General features: G+C 54.1%; 1 protein-coding gene across 2 annotated transcripts in view; it reads right to left on the bottom strand.

Moving 5' to 3' along the window:
- Positions 1-2,109: 2,109 nt before the first annotated feature.
- The window catches only part of ATAD2B (ATPase family AAA domain containing 2B), a 101,162-nt gene continuing 81,005 nt past the window's right edge, over positions 2,110-22,266 (bottom strand). Inside the window, exons 20-28 of one of the 2 annotated variants that reach the window (XM_043983983.1) lie at positions 20,462-20,597; positions 17,860-18,041; positions 14,746-14,905; positions 8,860-8,982; positions 8,532-8,669; positions 6,681-7,316; positions 6,395-6,522; positions 6,165-6,293; positions 2,110-5,276 (exon numbers count right to left, since the gene is read on the bottom strand). In XM_043983983.1, coding sequence (XP_043839918.1) covers positions 5,235-5,276; positions 6,165-6,293; positions 6,395-6,522; positions 6,681-7,316; positions 8,532-8,669; positions 8,860-8,982; positions 14,746-14,905; positions 17,860-18,041; positions 20,462-20,597 — 1,674 coding nt within the window. In that variant the 3' untranslated portion in view covers positions 2,110-5,234. Of the gene's footprint in view, positions 5,277-6,164; positions 6,294-6,394; positions 6,523-6,680; positions 7,317-8,531; positions 8,670-8,859; positions 8,983-14,745; positions 14,906-17,844; positions 18,042-20,461; positions 20,598-22,266 lie in introns of both variants that reach the window. The other variant, XM_043983982.1, reaches the window with a different exon arrangement.

A 22,266-nucleotide genomic window follows, 5' to 3' on the forward strand; every position in this document is an offset into this window, starting at 1 on the left:
CAGGAAGGCAGACAGGCAGGAAGGCAGGCAGACAGGCAGACAGGCAGACAGGCAGACAGGCAGGAAGGCAGGCAGACAGCAGGAAAGCAGACAGGCAGGCAGGCAGGCAGGCAGGCAGGAAGGCAGGCAGACAGGCAGGCAGGCAGACAGGCAGGCAGACAGGCAGACAGGCAGGAAAGCAGACAGGCAGGAAGGCAGGCAGGCAGGCAGGCAGGCAGGCAGACAGGCAGGCAGGCAGGCAGACAGGCAGGAAGGCAGGCAGACAGGCAGGCAGGCAGGCAGACAGGCAGGAAGGCAGGAAGGCAGACAGGCAGGAAGGCAGGCAGACAGGCAGGAAGGCAGGCAGACAGCAGGAAAGCAGACAGGCAGGAAGGCAGGCAGGCAGACATCCTGCCTCTTCCCTCCATCAAGAGCTGCTTCTGGCCAAAGGGGTCCAGGCTGGCCATGAGGCCGCCAAAGGTGGTAGTGGGGGGGGGGGGGGTATAGAGGAAGTGTTGTAGGTGGCCCCTCAGAGCTGGTAGACCTTTGGGGTCCTCCCCAATGGTCTCAATGGAGACCTCAATGGAGATTCTTTGCTCATTGTCTCATCAGCACAAAACAGGAAGAGGTCTAAGGAAAATGAAAAGGTGTCTCTTCCATCACCTGAAAGATGCTACTTGGTCCCCACCAGTAAAATGAACCGCTTGAACCAAAGGATTTCTAGAAATCTCTTGGAGCCATAGCCAGAGGCAAAACCAGCGCCTACATGGACCCTGACACCAAGGGGACAAATGGCTGGGCATCTGGTCTGCTCTCCCTGGGGCCCCACTCCCAAACTCTTACTTTGCAACGGTTAGAAATGCACGTTAACACAATTATCTTCCAGAATGAGCTGCGTGCTGAAATGGGGCATGTCTGTGTGTATGGGGAGCGGGGGGGGGGGGGGGGGGCAGGGCGGAGAGGAATGGAGGTAGGAAATAGGAGAAAGGATGAAGATGGGACAGAGACAGACAGAAAGGGAGAGAGGGGGGAAGGGAGATGGGGAGGGAGAGAAGGAAGGATGGGGCAGGAGGAGAATGCTCAGACTTCAGGCAGCCAGCCCCTGACAGCATTCTGGGAAGCTCAGGACCGGGGAGTCACCCGTGTGTCGTCAGGGGGATTCAGGACAAGAGGATTCGTTTTCATTTCTCTCTCCCTTTGCAGGAAAGCACCAAGATGAGGATGTGGCGACCATGGCCAGAAGTGAAGCAGCCCAAGCTGCAGTTCAGGGCCAGCCACCAACCACACCAGCAGCCCAGGGGTCACTCCCCTGCTGCATGTGTCCTCTACACCGCCTGCTAGGATGCTGCTCCCTCTCCTACCCACATCAATCAGCCACTGATTCAGAGCTAAAGCCTCTGGACACCTGGAGGCTCCTCGGATCTTTTGCAGCCCCCCCCCATACGCAGTGCCATGGCCACATGGGCACTGCCATCCTCCCTGCCCATGTCCAGCCTCCCCTCTCTGGAGGGCTCTCCTGAAAATTCTCAGAATTTACGTGGCTGTCAGGAACCTGATGATAGCTCCACTCATACCCATTAACCCCCTAAAAGAAAAGCCAGGTTGGGAGGACCTTTCAGAATGGGGTGACGACTTTTCACCACAGCCCTGGTGGTGAGGCAGGGAGACCTGGGGCACTCACCAGCTGGGAGCCCAGGCCAGGTCACTCCACCTGTCTGCTTTCGTTTGCTGAACTGTAACACAGTTGTAAAGCTCCAATGAGATAATATAGGCAAAGTGCTCAGCGGCTGTGTATTGCTGCTGCTGCCACCGCCGCCACCACCACTACCACTTACCTCTTACGACCACCACCACCACCACCTGGGAAAGGCGAGTAGTGAGAAGCCAGATGAAGCCCAGAGGGAGGCAAGAGGCCTCTAAAGTCAAGCTCAGCCCACGGAGAGGGGGATTCTCTCCAAGGCTCCTTCCTGGTTAAGGGAGATTGTCTCCTAATGACACAAGCCCTCCATCTCTCCTCTTGGGCTCTGACCAAGATGGGCTGTGGCCCACAGGAGCTGTTCTGCCAGGTCAAGCCCTCCGCACATTCTCAGGAGACAACCACTGCTTTAATTGAGATCAAGACATGTCTTTCTTGTCCTCTTTATTCAAGTATTTCACAGCAGGTATATTACAAATTACAGTAAATGTTCAAAAATTCCAGAAGTCCAAAAAAATTAAATAATTTACTTCAAACTAATGCAAAATGAAGTCAAAATGCAAAAACATCAATTTAACACAATTCCAAATCGAGCTACAGAATCCCAAAGAGACCATCACGGATGATGTCTACTTAATTCTCCAAGTAGACAGAACAGGAACAAAACTGAACAACAGGACGCCCAAAGTCTAAATAACCAAACGTATAAAATACAAAAGATGCAGGTACAAGCCCAAATTCAAGCTTACTTTGTGATTACAAATAAGAATTATACTTATAATGATGACAACTGTATCCAGCTACAGAACCCGACACTGAAGATACCGACTGGATGGTTCCACGGCTGATTCACGGAAAACTTAACCAAGGAATGGGAAGACAAGGTATTACCACGACCCACCCCACCCCACCCCCCAAAGAAACCCAGTCAACCTATAAATACATTGGCATATGAGAAAAAAAAAAAATCAAGTAACATACAAAGGACACAACAACCCGAATTAACGCCAGGTGAGGTCCCTGGCCATCAGCTCCTGCATCACCAGGAGTGACCAGGTGGGGCGGCTGCCCTGGGCCACCCGCTAGACAGACCCAAGAGCTAGCTGATCGTTTGCAATTTTCACAAGAGGAAGCAAGAGCAGAGGTCAATTTTCAGAGTCTTCGCCAGATGCTACGCAGTGAAGACCAAGCTCACATTAAGTAAGCCACAGTGAACACTCTTGGCAAACTCTGCCAGCCACTTTTCACTGAACTATTCAGCGTCTGTGACGGAAACATAGCACGCCGTGGGGCTTCAGTGACAAAGACCACTTCTGCTCAAGTGGCCGCTCCCAGGCTGCTGTCCTCGCCCCCGTTTCTCCATCCACATATAAGGGTTAGATTAAGGTGAAAACAACAAACCAACAAACCAACTTGATCTTTCGGAAGCACCCTAAAATCCCTCAACAAACTCACTGATGGCTAGAATCTGGTCCGTACAAACTGAGGAACTCACTGAAAGCCTGAAGTTCTGCCATTCACAAGCTTGGCCGTTACTAGAACAGAATGCTTCTGAATTAGTGAAACAGGAATCAAGATTAAAAAAAATACTGCAGCAAGAACCTGAGACTTGCCAAAAACCCTTTTACCAGAAACTTGCTACAAAAATCTGCTACATTTTATTTCATCAAATCTTCAAAGTCTGTAACAATTTTCATCAAAATACAAAATGTTAATGTATTAGACAGTAAAATATTTGGAACAGGTATGATGGTAATAAATACTAAAGAAAGCATGAAAATCCTCCTGGGAATCAAATGGGAGCTACCCCAGAAACCCCGCTTTTCAAAGGTTTGATTTTTAATCGCACTTGCCCACCTACAAAATACAGTGCTTGGACATGGGACGCATCTCGAGCGATGAATGCTACAAAGTCAAAGTCTCTTAGGAATAGGGATTAAGGGAACAAGTGGCATTTTAAAAAGGGAAAGCGAGGCGCGAGGGAGCCACCTCTTGCGTCCGTCCACACCAACAGCTCCACGCAGCAGGGACGGACAGCAGAGGAGCGAGGACCTTAGCCTGAGCTCCTGTGGGCACTGACGGCTGTGGCCACGGTGCTCAAAAGCTCACAGGGCTTTGTAAACACTGGTGGTCATAAATACAAAAAGCTGAGGTCGCCCCACACCTCCGCAGTAGTCTCAGACTACGCAAATGAAGCCCAAACACGCCGTGTGTTGCATATATGGGAAAGATGCACCTGTGGGTGAGTGATGCTGATGGAGAAGGAGGTGATCCTGGGCAGCTGGTCTGGGCACGTCCCTGACTACCTCAGAGAAACAGGCAGTGGGGCACCTGCCTTTTGGGGAGAGCCAGGGTTGTGTCCAACTTCTAGAGCTCCTGACCCACAATTCACCTCTCAAGAGCTAGAATCCATACCGATTTGTGAATGACAGACCCAAAATGGGTCCAAATTAATAACTTTTTTTTTTTTGGGGGGGGGGGAGGAGAACAACACAGGGGGAAAGATGGGAGAATAGATTTCTGACTAATACTGTTTGTGCCTGGACTGCGCCATCAGAGCCTCCGTGCAATGGAGACATACAGAGAACGGGGGAGGGGGCAGGAAGGACACGGATGATACACACAACACGCCCTGCAGACCAATTCCCTCTTTTCTCTGGTCACTTGGCAAGTCCTGGCTTTAAAAGGGGGGCCTGAATTCACTCATCATGGACAATTGATAAAGACATCATGGAGAGAACACAGGGAGGCCCGCGCTGATTATGCTCTGGTCAGCATGGTCAGCAATGAATGCAGAAAAGGTTTTGTTTTGCTTTGTCTTTCCAATGTGATATTTCTAGAAAAGCAAGAGACCCTACAGGAAAAAGTGGTCACCATTTTGGTCAATCGGCAGCTTCCTCTGATGGCCACCCGAGGGGGGGGGGGGGGGAAGATGTGTCGGCCATCCTTCCTTGAAGCTCTCGCAGTCATCTGCTACAACCCCCCCCCCCCTCCCCGTCTGTAGCCTTATCTTTCTCCAATGAATTAAAAGGCACATTAAAAGCAGTCCGAGAGAGCCTCCTCTCCTCATCACATCCTGTTCCCCAGCGTCCCACCAGAACACACTGTAGCCAATGCGGTAAGAGAAGCAAAGGGCGAGAAGACGGGGAGGGGGAGACAAGACCCACGGCTGCCCACTGTTCCCAGAACCCCACGTGGCTGGAACTGCCCCCATCCCGCTTTCTCACGTCAGCTGGCCTGCCCACCGGAGGTGAAGCAGAGGGAGAACAATTTCTGTAGCACCAAAGTCTCCACACGGTGACGTTGTGTTCAGTCTGTGGAAATACAACATGTGCCTGAAGTTCGGTTTGGTTCTTGTAGGCTGGCTGGTTTCAGGTACCTGAGACAATAGCACCAAATGCAACAGAGGGAAAGGGGAGCGAGCCCTTTGGCCCGGACCGAGGCTCCACACAGGCTTGGTGCAATCACGAAGTGAATGGCTCAGAGAAGGCTGCCCGCCCGCCCGCCTGCCCGTCCTCACGAGCAGCGTGGAGAAAGAGAGGAGAGCAGGGGAGCGAGCTCAGAGGAACGTCTCAAACAGATGGACAGTTCTTTCCATCTCCTGCGAGCAAAGAGAGAGCAGCGCATCATCCCACAGGGCACTCATTCATCCGCCCCAACCACGCCCAGTCCAGCCCAGCCCAGCAGGAGGTCACAGAGGCGACGAGGACCCATGTTCAGGGGCCCAGTGCCCGCTTGGCCAATATCTACTGAGCAATTCCTCCTTTTCTCTGTGGAGAGTGACCAGAGGGAGCCCTGGCTCATCTCATGTGGCTCTAGGCAGGGTCAGAAGCCCACAGCCACACAGGGAGGGTCAAAAGTAAAGTGGGATGGCAGGTGGACTACAGACTGCCACAGGGGGCTGGGCACCTCCATGGGAAGGAGAGGCCACAGATGGGCTGCCATCCCCACCACTGCAAGGAATGCCCACAGGCCCATCCAAAGGGCCCAAAGCACGGTGGACCTTTGGTCTGAACATACATCCTCAGTGAAAAACCTCAGTGAAATGCCCTGTGTCCCGAGTCCCTCTATAGCTGGACGCACACCTGAGAAACAACCTGTGCCCCACCCAGAGCCCCCCACCCACTCTGCAGAGGGAGAAGGGCTCCGCTCCACTGCCTGTGCCTGGGGCAAAGGACAGCTCTGACAGGAGGAAGGGGAGGAGAGCGACAGCAGGAAATGGGAAGATGGACATGGCTCAGAAATCTCACAGAGAGCCTTGCTCCTCAGCAGCCAGAGAGCTAAACCCAGACGCGGCAGATGCCTTCTCCGCCCCTCCCCACCACACATACTCGTCCCTGGGCATCTGAGCGAGCTCCTTGGGAGCAGGCCCCGGCCCACGCGCTCCAAACCCCGAGAGCCCCGTGAAGCTGGCATTCTCTGCTCTTGGCTATCCCAGGCCAATTGCGCATCAGCCAGACAATGGCCACCAGCCTTCTTTCTCTCTCACCTCCACGAGTCGGGACTTGTCGTAGTCTTTGCGATGTCGGTAGATGCACTGACTGAGCAGGGAGTACAACCTCTCCAGCTGATCCACGGCCAAGTTGTTGCTTCTCTTGACCAGCAAATCCAGCAGCTTCTACAGGTACAGCGGGGAAGAAGAGAGTGGGTCTTCTCCTGCAGGTACTGAAGCCGCACCCCCCAACAGGGACACCCCCCCCCGGGGGGCTGCTCACTCACCTTCAGCCGCTCGTGGTCCACTACCAGGGCGGGCACGGGCTCCAAGGGCTCCTCCGGCACCAGGTCCAGGCTCGCTGTGCGGGATGGCTCCAAGACCAGCTTACGGTACCTCTTGCCCCGAGCAGCACCTACAAGCAGAGACACGAGGGGAAGGCAGGCATTGAGCAGGGTCGGGGCTTCTGAGGAAGGACAGGCAGGCACAAGATGGGAGAGGCCGGGACCAAAGCCCTGGGGCCGCCTGGCTAGACACTCAGGCCAAGAGCGCATTCACACACAGGGGCCGTACCTTCTTTATCGGGCTCCGACTCCTTCCCCTCGAGGTCTGTGCTGTGCTCGGCCCTCTCATCACTGAGACTCGGGGGGCCCTCGGGACTGAGTCGCTTCTCAGCATCCCCGCTGGGACCGTGCTGGGGAGTCTCTGTTTTCTCTTTCGTGCGATCCTCTAGAGGAGTGTGGAGCTCCGGAAGGGTGGTGTCGGCAGCGGAGCCAGATGGGCCTCGGGGACTCTCTGGGCTGTCGACGGCGGCCTCACCATTGAGGCAGCCCCCCACTCGGGGAAGGGGCTCCTCCTTGGGCCCCTGCTGCGGCTTCAGCACAAGGCCGCTGCTGTTGGCCGGCAGGGACTCGTTGGAGCTCTCCTCCTCAGTGGAGGCCCGGGGCCCGTTGTCGAGCCGCGGCTCCGGCTCCAGGTCCATGACGTCGCAGGACGACTCGTCGTTGGTCATGGACAGGTCCCCGTTCTCCTCTCCGTTCTCCTCAGGGCAGTCTGGGCTGACTTCGAACTCGCCATTCTCAAGCAGCTTCCTGCCCGCGGGCGGGCTGTCGTAGTCAGCCTCGTCTTTTTTCAAGTTGTTGGCCTTCCTCTTCTTGATGATGCCCTTGCCCCACTGGGAGCGCCGCCTCGACTTCCTCCGGACCCGGACTGATTCACAGACAAACAAAGGCAGGCATCAGACGGCGGAAAGAGCGCTCAGTTTCTCTTGGGGGCGACGCAAGGGAAGGACCCCAGGAAGTGACAGCAACACCAGCTCCGGCGGGCAGCGCCAACCGCCTCCAGCTGACCCGGAGTGAGTGCGGGGCTCAGAGCCCACCCAAGAGCCCACCCACTGCCGCCCCACAGCCCTGCTCCAAAGGGGCTCCTGGGAGAAGGCGTCAGCAGGAGCACAAAGGCAGGTGGGGAGCTGTGCTGGGGCAATGAACTGCTGACCTCCACATCGGTCTGTCACGGGCCCCCTCCTCTCCCTCTCAGACACATCAGGAGGCCCATCTCCCTACATCCTGGCCGCCTCCCTGCTTTAACCCTTGTCGGTTCTGCTCTCTCTCATCACAGAGGAGGCCGCCTGAGCGTCCCGGATCTCAGAGGAGGGAAGTGAGGCCCGCAGCCAGGGCCGGTGTCTAGAGGCATTCGGTTGCTTCTGTCCACTGAGGCAGACCCAGACACGACGACATGTCTGTGCCAAGACTCCCTCCCGGGGCCTACCCTCCTACAAAGAAGGCGCTCGTTGCCACCTGTGGCGCCTGAGCTCCGCATCCCCCGGGGGGGTTTATGCTCCCAAGCTGCCGCTGGCAGGAGCCAGGGAGGGGTCAGGGGCTGGCCCTTCCATGCATGAGGAGGGTTCACCTCTCCTGTCCAGCTGCCTGCCCTCCCTACACGAGCAGACGCCCCCGTGGGCACCAAGTGTCTGAGTAAGTACTTGGGCCGGGATGTCCTCACTCTTCCTGAGAGGTGTCTGGCAGGAGGCTGTTTGCAGGGCGCAGCCAGCCCAGCCAGTGGTCGCCTGTTCCGGCCAAGGGGTCCGCTGGCATCACCAGGCCACCCTGTGGCTGAGTCTGACCAAAATATAGCCACGCCCCGAGCCGGACTCCAGAGACAGAGCAGGAGAATCAGCCCCAAGACTGGCCACAAATGAGCTCCGTGCACCACCTGCTGGTGAGACAGGGACACTGCCGAGTCCAGTGACCAGGGAGCCAGACGCCCCAAAGGTCAGTCAACAGGCAGCCCCCTCTCCACAAGGAGGAGCCCCGAGCTACGCACTCTGGGCCAAGGGAGATGAGCGCGTGGGGGGCACTGAGGCCGGGCTGTAGGTGACTCGGACCTCAGCCGCCTCTCCTCATCGCAACAAGGGCATGGACTCACAGGCACATTTGTTTGCGGGGTGGTGCCAGACATCCATAGCGTGTCTCTGTTTACTGCGGAATGCCTCCTCCGTTCTCGTTTCCGCCCTGCGTGCCGCAGAGCCAGGGGGACTGACTTGTTCTGTGGTCACCGGTAAACCTGTGAATGGAGAAGCGGCTGCTGGACCTCAGGCCGGCCCTGCGCGGGGCACAACAACCTGCAAGGTTGAAGTCGAGGCAGGGCCAGGGACAGGTGCGCAGGCCCCTCTAAAGGGAAGGCGGACACCGACACTCCTTGGACTCTTACAAGTGTCACTGCCCAGGCAGTGGCCAGACCCCAGTACGCTCACCTCTTTTCCTTCTGGATTCCTTGATTTCTTCACAAAGTTTGTTAAATTCCGGGTCAAGTTCCGCAGCGATGATGGCATGCGCAGTGTCCTTCAAAGTGCAAGCCCGGTGCCTGATGATTTTATCTGTGAAGTAAGCAGAGGGACAGTCACCAAGGGTCCGTCATCCCTGGCCAGAGCCTGTCCAAACCCATGGGTTTGCCCGCTACCATCAGAGGGCTGGGACCATATTCCTGACTTTCCTCACTGGCCTGGCACACAGTAAGTGCTTAATAAATGCCTAGTGACTTGACTTCCCTGGAGATTCCAGGAGTTTGGATCTCATTCAATATATAAATTAATTTAGAGGGTGTGTCATTCCATGATGTTGGAGCAGCCCAGCCATGAGCAATCTCTAGTTATTTCAGCCATTTTTTGTTGGGCCCAACTTGGCAATCAGTGCCTTACTTGCTGCACGTCAGACAGGTGCCTTTCCACAAGATGCTCATGTTTCATGGAGAAGATGACATAAAAATAACTGTACACACAAGGTGTACTAACAACAGTGATAATGAGCATCGGGATGGTGCTTTACAAAGAGGCTCGCAGAAGCAGGGGCATGACAGATAAGGAAACTGAGACAGGCTTGCCCAGGTTCCTAGCCTGGCCTCCTTGGGGGCCACACATGACACTGTCTTTTGACTCTGGGCAGTCTGACGGGTTCTTCCCTCTGGCATTCTCTCCTCACTCCGGCATCACCACCTTGGCTCCCTCCAAGTCTCAGCTAAAATCACACTTGGGGCAAGAGATCTTTCCTGGTCCTTCTTAACACTAGTACCTTCCCCTGGTGAGTGTTCCCAGATTCTCCTTTCTCCATTATGTTGGTACATATTTGTTTACATACTGCTTCCCCCATTCAACTGTGAGCCCAAGGAAGGTTTCTGCCACATACACAACAGGCACTTAATCAATGCTTGCTGATTTGACATGGAGCTCAGGAAAAAGGATAGGACTGGACCAATGAAGTGGAAAATCATTTACTGAGATGATCCCTCAACCCACTGGAAATGATGAAATCCCCAAGAGACCCAGTCTAGATGTGAGAAGATAATTACTAATAATGGATTTCTAGGGGAGACCCAAAGATCAGTGTTAGTGCTCTCTCTCCCTCACTCCAGAAAGTTCAGCTCTTACCTGGGATGAACCCAAGGGAAACAAAGGAGATGGAAAGTGATTCTTTTGATGCAGGAACTTGCCCTTTTGCAAAATGTCTAGACCACCCTCAAGTCAATGGAACTGAATAATGCTATGACCAATTAGCTTAGATCAATATACAATGACCCATCATTCTCTCTTTGCCCTCTCCTGCCCCTTGCTCTTCCTCTTTGGACTATATAGGTATGAAAGCCTGAGACTATGAGAAGTTAGGGAACACACAGTCAGTTCTTTACTGGTATATATGACATTAATTAATAATGAATGCTGGGGGCAGCTAGGTGGCGCAGTGGATAGAGCACCAGCCCTGGATTCAGGAGGACCTGAATTCAAATCCAGCCTCAGACACTAAACACTTGCTAGCTGTGTGACCCTGGGCAACTCACTTAACCTTCAATGCCCCGCAATTATTAGATAGATAAATGAATAAACAAATAAATGAATAAAAAATAAAAATAAATGCTTACTGCCAAAATGGGTACGGTAGCAATTAATATATAAATAGCAACTCATTTATAAAATACAGTAGCCACAATAATTTAAAAAAACACACAGAAGAGCAGGGGGCCCAGGCCAAAGCCCAGGGGACAACCACAGGAAGGCCACGTGCCTCTTCAAGGACCCAGAATGGACTTGCAGATGCTGTCTACATGGGACCTCCCCTTTCTCATGGTCTTCTCTTGGAGTCCGTCACTGCCAGAGAGAAATTCTGTTGGCGGTGGTTGCCAAGCATGCCAAGGCCTGCAGTGTGGAGAGAGGCTTATCCACCCTCTGTGGCCCTGAGGTTTGAGGGAGGACTGAGAACATGCACCGAGGAGCACCTGGTGACTCAGCAGACAAGCCTCTCTCCATCAACACTGTGCTTTGTGCCAGACCTAGCGGTGGCTACTAGGCCCAAGCGGGCACAGTCTCTGCCTGATGGAAACTGCTACTCTAATGGAGGAGACAAGGGCACCCGCACACACTGCTGTGTGTCTGTGTATGCACGCTTGTGTGTGCAAGCAGAGTCCCGGCTGGTTTTAGGGCTTTCTCCTTGGGATCAAGACTTCAGCAGGACCACCCCAAGGAGCAAACTCGGTGTCGCAGGCTCGCCCCTCCCATCCCCTCTCCTTCCAGTCCACGGCCCACACGCAGAACATGTTGCTCCCTCTTCTCCACCCCTCTCAGAAGCTCTGTCTCCCTGAAAGGTTCAGCTCAGAGACCACCTCTTCCAGGAAGCCTTCCTTGGCCCCTCCACATCCTGCATCTCCATCTCTCTGGGAGGGCAGGGGCTGGCCCGTTCTGTCCTGTTTTTGGACTGCAGGGTCTACAGAGCCTGACATGTGGGAAATGCTGGGTCAATGTCCACTGAACTGAATTCAAAGAAAAGGCACAGAGGCGCTGGGCACGAGGAGGAATATCATCCCAAAGTGAAAATGGCTAAGTGATAATGAACAAAAGGACTGCTACTGACATAAAAACAACTGACTATTCGTGTCAACCCTTCTGTGGCCTGTTGACACTCAGAGACCAAGACCCATATAAAATGACAAGAAAACAAAGGAAACATGTGCTGCGCAATCAAAACTGTGCCGCCCTGACCTGCGGCAACTGAAAAATCAAAAGGCATTTAAGCCCCCCACAAATGACCCACGTGGCTACAGAAGCTTGTTTAGTATAAAGAGAACACAACTTGATGGTAAATTCTACGGGAGAATGCTGGAAGACGATGGGCGAGAGAACAAGCTTAGAGGAACCCTGCGTAGTGACTCAATTAAACCAGACCCTCCTGAGAATGTCTGAGGATGAAACAGATCAAAAGATCTGTCTCACTTCAACAACAGAGACAGTCCCTCCTGGTCCTATGCTCTCCGGACTCTTACCCGCTCAGCACCGAGGAAAACCAAGAGTACTGGAGCGGCTGGCCCCAACCACGAACACTGAAAGGGGGCCTGTGCTGCCACTGATCCCAGTCACAAAACTCACCGGAGCACATCCCACCCTCAGAAAAGACAAGGAGGTTATCACGCTATGGGAAAAAACCAACAACACATTGGTATTCATAGCCCATCTCTACCTCAACTACTCAAAATCTCACTGGAGATATCTGTCCACAGACAGATGAAGGGGTTACACAGGCTCTCAAAAATGACAGCACAATTAGAGTCCCCCGCAGATTCCAGTATCCATCTCTGCTAACCAGAAAGCAGCATTCAATTTAGGAAAACCAAAGGGCAATGGAAAGACTCGAATCTCCCAAACCCAATCCATACAAGGCCTTAAGAGATGCCACCAGAGAGATGCCATGGTGGAATCAATGGCTATGAGCAGAACATCAGCTAAACAAGAAGACAGGTGGGTCCCAAAGGGGCTGGCTATGGTCCAAGGACACACCCTAGACAAAGTCTAGTTGAAAGAGATTGTGCAGGCATTGCTGGCCCCTTCAGAGGCTCTGGTCTGCATGTGGCATTTGCCATATACATCAAGCCTGAGGGTATCTCAGAGCTTCCTAGAAGGCATCCAGAATGACTCAGGTTGAGCTGACTCAGCACACAAGAAGAGTGTCTAGTCCAGGGGATGGGCAGGCACTACAGATGAACACAACACCAATATTCTTCCTGGAACAAAAGCCCATCTTTGGAACTCCCAAGACAGGAATGTATCGTTACAAAAGGGCCAGCAAGAGTCAGCAAGCTCAGCCTCGGGCACCCCTCAGGGCCCCAACCTACTCTCTCCAACTCGGATGTTTTGGACTGGTCACCAAGGGCATCAGTCAAGAAAGTTTCCACCCACAGGATAGTGTCTACACTGATGAACCTTAGGTCCAGACACCCCACATGCCACACTCTCCACCAGAGTTCCACGTGACAAGTTAAGAATGTGCCAGTGTCACAGAGAGCCACCAGGAGGAAGAGCAGAGCTTCTGGGCACCAAGAAAGAGGCCCATGTCCCCCACAGTTCCTCCTGACTCTCCTGGGCCCATCTGACGAAGGACTTCCCTCGAGCAGTGGCCTCCGAAGTGGAGAGGTGGGAAGAAAACGTTGGAATCTCTGCTTATGTTTATTTTTAATCTCAATAAAACAAAAACCTAAAAATAAGGAGATCAGGCCTTACAAAAGATTCAATAGCTGGTCTCCCCCCCCCCCATATCAGACAGCTCCCTATCACATAAACCAGACCAACCATCATGAAAAGGACTTGAGAGCCCCAAGTGATAGAAGGGGAGCCCCCTTCAGTCCATTGTGGCATCCTGCAGGAGGTGACTTGTGGCTTTATGGATGATCTGACCTCATTTTAAACTAACTCAAGATGGAAGAACTGATTGACCCGGCAAGCCCGAGTGAGCAATGAGCCAACAGTCCAGCCAACATTCCTTCCTCAGCCGGGAGGAACGCCTGGCCACAGCCACCTTACAAACCAAAACCAAATACAATCGACCTTACGGGGAAGATGGATTTTTCCATCCACAGTCATTAATGGCTAACCTCCCCCCTGACCACTTAAAAATAAAGCTTTTCTTGCCAACAACGTTGTGGTTGGCCAACATCCTGACACTTAAAAAAAAATTGGAAGTCCAATTCTCACTTGCTTCAAACTCTCCTAGGTCAAGTGCTTCACCAGTTTAAAACATAAAAACGTTTGCCAGAACAACTGAAAGGTGTCTGGGAAGACAGACACTCGCTGACTTCCAGCTGAACATCTGTCTAACAGGCAGGTGAGACCAGCCGATCTGTGAGCAACTCCATTTACCATCCCCAACAAAATGGCGCACAGTGGGTGCTCAACTGACATGGCTGGATTGAGCTGCTGGCTCATCTTTGTCAACTGACATTAGTAAAAGCTCAGGGCAGGCAAAAGCTGGAGCACCCAGCACCAAGCCTTTTAAAAACAATGAAGCTCAATCGCATTGTTCTCACAACAAAAGGAGGTTTCTTCACCACTGCTGCTGAACCTTCGACACCTCCTGGTTGCTGTTGTGTGTCTATTCCTAAGGAAGGGAGCATCCACAGACGGCAGCTTTCCCTCCGACCCAGGGACAGCTAACCAAGCGGGGGCTCCAAGGGCTTCAAGTTGCTAGAAGCTGTGGGGATGCTAAGCCCGTTCTCTGCTTTGGGAGGGGGCCACCCCAACAGTCCCCATTCAGACCCAAGGCAGGAGAGCACGCCAGAGAAACGCAAGGTTTCCTGCAAACCAAACCAGCTCATACTGCAGGACAGCACAGACAATGAAAGAACACAGCTCTGTGTCACTGGCCTGCTCGCCAGAGAGGAAGACAAGCACAGCAGTAAACACAAGCTTCCGTGGCCCTCGCTGGCCTACGCCGGCCCACGCCGGCCCGCGCCAGCCCCCTTCGTTATTGTAACGGTCCTCCCCACTGGGACTCCAGTGTCAGCACCCCTCCAGGTGGGAGAAGGCAGGCCCACGTTCAGACAAGCTATACCAGGGCACCAGATCGAGAGCCTGAGGCCCCCCTCACCAGAACAGCCTCGCTGGGAGTCTTCTCTCCATGCTCTGGCTCTTTAAATGCTTTGTCCTCTCTGACGGAAGAACCTGGAGGTTCTTCACCTGGGAGGCATTTAGCTGGGAAGTGACCCCGAAAAGACCCACTGCCCGCAATCGTGCCTTCAGTCCACACTGTCCTGTGGCCCCCGCACAGCCCTCTGCTCTCTCCCTTTTAAGGGCACTGTGAATGTCTCTGCCCCCCCCCCCCTTTACCTCCAGGGTCTTTGTCGGGGTTGTACTCTAACGCGTTGTTGCAGATGAGATCAATGTCGTTCAGGAAGTCCTTAGCGGTTAGATAGTTGTGTTTATCAATCCTGGTAATGACTGTGGATAAGTCCATGGGCTCCTTGATCACCTCCAGATAATCAGACACCTACAACAAGAGGGCACACTCAAGCAAAGACTTTCCTGGAACTAGGCTTATTTTGGTTTGCTCCTCCAGCCTCCCCGAGAAAGAGTCTGGGGACAGAGGGAAACAAGCAGAGATGAGCCCAAGGGGCCAAGCAGGAACAGGAGCTAGTTCTGGGCTCTGGCGAGAGCCACATGAGCTCAGGGCAAGGGGCCAGAGCAAGAAGCAGCTCCTTGCGAAGGGAGTCTGGCACAAGCTGTCCCCAACCCCCCACTGTCACCACTTCTCAAAACGCCCGAGGGCACAGCCCAGGCACCCTGTCCTTTGGAGATACTACAGAAGTTCGGGCCTACTCCCTTGCCCACAGCCCCTGCCTGGTGGCCAAATCAGCCCTCTCGCCTCGAAGGTGTCAAGTCTTGGCTTCACCGCTGACCTCGGGGTCTGGGAGAAGAGATGGAAAGCTCTGCCCCCCACGCATCAGGGAGAGGCGGGGTGTCTTTGCAAGAGGACACCCCTACCTCTGCAGAGCTCTCAGCCCCCAGGCCTGGTCTTGGTGCCCCTGAGCACTCAGAAGCAACTATTAGGGACAAGACAGATGACTGCTGCTCTGGCCCCCAGATGAAGGGCCAGATGATCACAACGGTGCCCTGGGATACAGGAAAGTCATCGGCTTTCCTGAGAGCAAATTAGGGGACGTTTTTATAGCCACCACCAAGGGGTTCATGTCGAAAACCGAATTTTTCTGTGAAACTGTTTTGCAAGGGGTGGGCTGAAGACACCGTTCTCCTCCAGCTAGCCTCTCATGCAATTCTCCCCTGTCATCAGAAGACGTGGACGTGTTTCCTGTCTCTGATCACTGCTGGTGAGGGGAGGTGAGACAGATCACGTCCTGCCTGGGAAATGACTCTTCTCTGAAATGGTCATGATAAGCAGGACCCTCCAAGGAGAGAAGTGACCCCACCTCGATCTCTTCCTTAAGCCTCCTCTCCTCACATTCCCACCCACCTGCTGCTGGGATTCCTATGGCTCTGGGCCTCCAGGAGCATGCTGGGAACTAGTGAAGAAGGGGTGCCTGGGGAGGACAGAGCAATAGCAATGCAGCCCACAGGCCTCCCGGAACAAGCAGTGTCCTCTCTGCTCTAACCAGGTGGTCCCAGACCTGGGCCCAAACCTGAGGAGCCCTGAGCCAAAAGCGGAGCTGGCTCCAGACCTGGCAAGGGGACCAGGCCCGGGAGGGGCAGCCCCAGGGCTGTGGAATGCAGGCAAGCGACCATGACTCCCAATTATGACATTTGCAGGCAAAGCCCCATGCAGACTCCTCTTTCAAGGGGGTGCAGAGCTCCCCAAAAACAATCCCAACATCACCTAATGTGTCCCTGGGGGACATCACGAGAGCAGCAATGGAAGCCAAGGGAATAATCAATCGGTCAAAAGGAAGACTGAAGGGTCTGCCCTCTTCCCAAACCGTGTAATAGCACCAAAGGACAGAGGCTCACAGGGATGTCACAGGAAAACAACTACCCCAAGCCAAAGACACAGTGATCACAAGGAACTGCACAGACACAACACGAGGGGGGGAGGGAGGGAGGAAGTTGGGAAGGAAGGAAGTCGGGAAGGGAGGAAGGAAGTAGGGAAGGAAGGAAAGAGGGAAGGAAAGAAGGAAGGCGGGAAGGAAGGAAGTAGGGAAGGAAGGAAGGAAGTAGGGAAGGAAGGAAGGAAGTAGGGAAGGAAAGAAGGAAGGTGGGAAGGAAGGAAGTAGGGAAGGAAGGAAGGAAGGAAAGAGGGAAGGAAAGAAGGAAGGAAGTAGGGAAGGAAGGAAGGAAGGAAGGAAAGAGGGAAGGAAAGAAGGAAGGAGGGAAGGAAGGAAGGAGGGAAGGAAGGAAGGAGGGAAGGAAAGAAGGAAGTAGGGAAGGAAGGAAGGAAGGAAAGAGGGAAGGAAAGAAGGAAGGAAGGAAGTAGGGAAGGAAGGAAGGAAGTAGGGAAGGAAGGAAGGAAAGAGGGAAGGAAGGAAGGAAGGAAGGAAGGAAGGAAGGAAGGAAGGAAGGAAGGAAGGAAGGAAGGAAGGAAGGAAGGAAGGAAGGAAGGAAGGAAGGAAGGAAGGAAGGAAGTTAGGAAGGAAGGAAGGAAGTTAGGAAGGAAGGAAGGAAGGAAGGAAGGAAGGAAGGAAGGAAGGAAGGAAGGAAGGAAGGAAGGAAGGAAGGAAGGAAGGAAGGAAGAACCACCCAAGATGTTCAAACATGGAGTTCGAACTCTCAGAAGAGGGTCAGAAGAGGGTCAGCAGAGGTGACCTCAGGTGTGTCCAAGATGGAATCTATTATTCCAGGATAAAGACTGTGATTAAAACTACTACTGAGGTCTCCAAATGGAAAATTTCTTCCACCATCAACATCAACCACACTTGTACAAGTACACAAATGCAGACACGCACACACGCGGATACATGAGCGCGTGCGCGCACAGAACACACACACACACACACACACACACACACACACACACACGCGAGCACCAAGGAGCCAGAAATTTCCCACTGGGAGCAGAGAGGAACCCCCACTGCACAGGTGCGGGCATGCACTGGGCACCAGCCTCCGGGAATGGAGTCCTTGCAGGCTCAGCTGTCCCCATAAGCAGCTTCATGCCAAAGGGCTTGGGGTCAACATTGGCACCTCCACCCCCCAACATTCTGCCTGGAGGAGCTTTATCCTGGAATAAAAATCATCTGCTATGGACAGCTGCCCAAAGGAATTGAAAACTGCCAAGCCAGTGATCAGAAGGCACAAGTGGGGCTTAAAGTGGCTCAGAGTGTGCCCAAGAACCGGCCACCAAAGTCGCTGATGACAAGAGAGGATGACCACACGGGTACAAAACTGGCGGCAGAGGGGAGCGTGTGCCCACGCCTTTTCCAATTTTTTCTTTTTAGGCAGTTCAACCTCACTGTTTGCACCCTACTACGGGAACAAGACCTCTTCAATATCCACCGGTTTGCTGAAGATGCTAAAGCGCTTGTCTGTGGCCAGCCTCTTGGTCACGTCCCTGAGAAACAGCCGCAGCTCTCGCAAGGTGTTCTCCTCCTGGTCCTCCATTCGGGTTTTCTCCGATTCTGACAACTGGCGGGATGGAGAAGGTAGCGCCAGAGGCAGGACCTCCATAGCGTACAGAGCTGAAAACGACAGGAGAAGAGGGGTGTTCAAGGGGAGCCGGGAGAACCAGCGCAGCAGCAGCGCCTCCACTCACAAGGGTGGGCACAGGGCCCAAACCTGCCCAAAATGTTGCCCTGGGGTGGCCTTTTTGTACCCACCCGAGTGTGGCAGTGGGAGGGCTGGCTGCCCTGAGCACCTTTGTCACAGCTGGAGCGGGAAAGAATCCCACCATCTAGGACAGTGTGGGAACAGGGCACGTGCACCCCAGGGCACCCAGGGCCACAGAGGGTCTGCAGATGAATGCCACACCAGCAGGCTCCAAAGGGACAGACAGCCAACGGGACTCACACTCCCGATCCCAAAGCACTCAAAAGAGCAAGTTACAAAATAAAAACCTCCTCACAAATGCAGACTGATGAGAAGAAAGGGCCCGACATGCCACTGCTGGGCAGAAACCCCGAAGGGGATACAAGACAGCAAGAAGGTACAAGGCCGGCAAGCCTTCTCCCATTAGCAAACATCAGGAAATAAAGCAGAGAAACATGGGTAGAGCAGCAGGAGCCCCAAGAAGGAGGGCACTAAAGATGGCAAAGAAAGAAACAATGGGCAGGATGGGTGGCAGGGCCTCAGTCAGGGCAAGACATTTCTCCCTCCCTCCCTGTCTGTCTGTGTCTGCCCCCCCCATCCACCCTCCCTCACTGCCCTCCCCCACCCCAGGGCACTCTGGTGTTGCCCCTTAGATCTAAGGAGCTCCAGGAGGACAAGCTGCCTCTGACCCCCCGCCCCCATGCCCCCACGGCCAGGAGAAGACAGTGCCAAGCACACAGGAGGCTTCCTTCTGTGACTGATCTCGCCCTGACCAATCTCAGCCTTGGATCACTCCCCACGCTCGTGCTGCTCCAGGGCACCCCCTCAACAGCCCTTGGCAGCTCCCCCTACCACCCTGAGCTGAGACTCATGGTTTATAGAAAAATGGCGGCCACTGGCCCTGGGCCCCCTTTTCTCCCCTCCTCACCTCCCATCACATCCCCTTCTACCCCTCCACTCTTACTTTCAGCATCTCCTTCCCTCCTGCCTCCCTCGTCCTCACCAACGCCGGTCCCCTTCCTTCTCGGTCCTTTCTGGCCAGACTCCCCCAGAAGGTGTCTACACCAGGGGCCTCCACTCTATCTCCTCTCACTGTCTTCTTACAATCTGGCTTCTGAGCTCAGCCTTCCGGTGACCAGTCATCTCTCACTGGCCAAACCCAGCAGCCTTTTCTCTACAGGCTGCTCTCTCCTTCTCTCTGTTAGGTTTGCAGGTCATGGCCACCGATTACAGAGGTTACCCAAGGCTCTGTCCTGGGTCATCTTCCCTTCTCCCTTGATTATATGGTGACCCTGTCACCTCCCATGGATTTTATGACCATCTCCAGGCTGATGAGTCCGGGATCTACCCATCCTGACCCAAACTCCCTGCCAGTCTCCAATCTCACACCCCCAACTCCCTTTCTGGGTGCTCTTTCCAATGAAACTCGTGGTCCTTCCCCCAAGCCCACAGCCTTCACCTTTCCTGTTACTGCAGAGGTGCCCCCTCCTCCCGGTCCCTCAGGCTCCCACCCGGAGCAGACCCTCATCTCCTCACACCTGACCCAGTGCAGGAGCAGCCAGCTGGGGGCGGGGGAGGGGGGGAGAGGGTTTGCTGCCCCAAGTCTCTCCTCGTTCTGGCCCATCCTCCATTCAGTCACCAAAGAGATTTTCCCAGAACACGTCACCCCCTACTCAGACAGCTCCAGGTGGCCCCCAATGCCCTCCAGTATCAGACACAAAATGCCCTCTCCCCGTAGAGTGATGTTGGGGCCCGGGCTACTGTGACAACTCGGTGCTCTCTGGCTCCCCAAGGCTCCTCTTCTCTGTCCTAACACCCCAAGTTCCTTCTCTGGATCCTCTGATGACCTTCGCCCCCACCCCAGCCACCCGCCTCCAAATACTCCACTTTGGCCACGTCTTTCCTGACCCAGGGTGCCCAAGGCAGCAAGCAGGCCTCCCAGCTAATGTCCCTTAGACTCCTTACTGAGGCCGCAAAGCTTGTGACGGGCCTTGCAGGCCTGCGAGGGCAGGACCCGCAGAAGAGAACAGCCCCTTGGCCAGGCCATGTTTGCAGCCACCCATGTCCAAGAAGGGCCCGAGCACGTGCCGGACACCCCCAGCTACCCTCAGGCCCCGGGACCCAGGCACACAAGGACAGGCCGTGCCGGTCAGACTGCAGAGGTACGAGGAGTAGAGAACAAATGATGGGCTGGCTGGGCCTTAGCAGACCAGAACCCTGAAATGTCAGAACATCCTCCTGCAGAAGTGACCCCTGGCCAGGCACAAACCCAAGCAAGGGGGGACTCGCGAAAGGACTGCCCGCCCCAGCCCACCCCACCGGCCTCCCGTGGGTGAATGGGGTTTGGCCTTACCAGTTTTTTTCCTTCTTGGCGGCGGCATCGATGCCTGGTTGAGAATCAACTCCTGGAAAAACTTCAGTCTGTCTTCTTCAATGGGCCTTTGAATATACAAGACCTCTTCATACTGGATTCTAAATATACATTTAACCTACGCCAGGAGAGAGGGAGGTGACAAGGACAAACGTCAGGAGGCAGCCCTCAGGTCCCGCATCTCTCAGGCTGGCCACCAAGTAAGGAGGACGGGGACCACACAGAAAGCCAGCACGCTCGGTCTCCCCGACTGTGCAGAGGAAAAGCACGAGGCCCCTCTTTTCTGCTGACCAACCCTAACACTGGGCCACCTAGAATTCCCCCGGCACCCCAGACGCAGATCCCCACGCTGGAACGGGCCACCGGCATCTCCGCCTTGAGGTTTTCCATTGCTAGGCACACGGTGGTGAAAAGGAGGCAGAAACACTCATATTCTCTCCTCTGCCCCATTCCCCAGGCTTTGTCCCCCCACCCCTACCCCCTTCAAAACACATCCTACTCAAGAGGAAGCCTGCAAGGTGCGGGGAGTGGAAAACTAGGTGAATACCAGATCAGTTCCTGAGTCTGAATGATGAGAACAAAAATCTGGGATGGACACACACACACACACACATGCACACACGCACGCACATGAGCAAGGTTCCTCTTCAATTGGGGAATGAACAAATTATAGTAGTATGACTATAATGGATTACTGAGCCCTAAGAAATGACAAACACTGCAGAGAAATCTAGGAAGACTTGTGTGAACGCATACAAGAGGATCATAAAAACAAGCAGCTTTCTTTAGAGAATTTAGGGCTCTGGCAATTCAATGATCCCCCATGCTTCCAAGTGACCAATGCTGAAACCTGGTACTCAACGTCTCCAACGTAGTGGGACTCTGCCAGCCGCCAGGAAAATTTATTCTGCTTGATGACATTTGTTGGTTACAAGGGGTTCCCCCCACCACTGAAGAGGAGAGATTATCAAAAGCCCCCCAAAAGGAGGAGGTGGGGGGTACGCTAGAACATTATAAAACTCACAGAAGGAAGGGCGGTTCTGAAAATAACACGTGGAATTGATTATAAACTTTTCTGAAAGTGTGCGGCATGAAATGGAGACTGACGGGGTCTGGGGTACGCCTATGGGCCTGCACACACGGTACAGTGGGAGAGGGCTGTCATCACTCAGAATAAAAAGTAAAGAGAGAACATTTAAACGGGATGCTCCTCAAAGGGAATCTGGGACTAGCAGAGAACAATTCCCAAACCCAGGGATGACCCTGAGCCAAGGCCAGACGAGGGCTGGGCCAGTGTCTTGGTTGTCTGTAACTCTCCATAGTCGACCCAGGGGTGAAGGCACATCTAACACTCTTAATCAAAGGCTGCTGGATGAAGGACACTGTGTGTCCCTAAGCAAGTCCATGAGCCAGCAAACCAAGAGAGGAGGGGCTCTGGCTCTCAGGAACATTTCTAGATGCCCAAGGGCCAACTGTTGGAGCAGAACAGTAGGTAGAACAGAGAAAGGCCTCAGGCCATGGCCCTGCTACCCCTCGAGCCCAGCAACATCTCCATTCCTGGGTCGGGCAATGACAGGAAAAACGGGCCACCAGCTATGGCCAGCCCAGACCACGCCAGTCAGGCTCCTAAGACACACAGAACAGGTGCCCAGTAACAAGAAGGAAGACAAACATGCCCTCTCCCCCAACCCTGACCTCCTCCGGTGGAGGGCCCTGCCACCTGCCAGTCACTCGGGGTCACAACCAAGTCTTGTCCGTCCTCCCTGGGTGCTATCTCCTCCGACCTG

This window comes from Dromiciops gliroides, chromosome 2 (assembly GCF_019393635.1).
Source record: "Dromiciops gliroides isolate mDroGli1 chromosome 2, mDroGli1.pri, whole genome shotgun sequence".
NCBI lineage: Eukaryota > Metazoa > Chordata > Mammalia > Microbiotheria > Microbiotheriidae > Dromiciops > Dromiciops gliroides.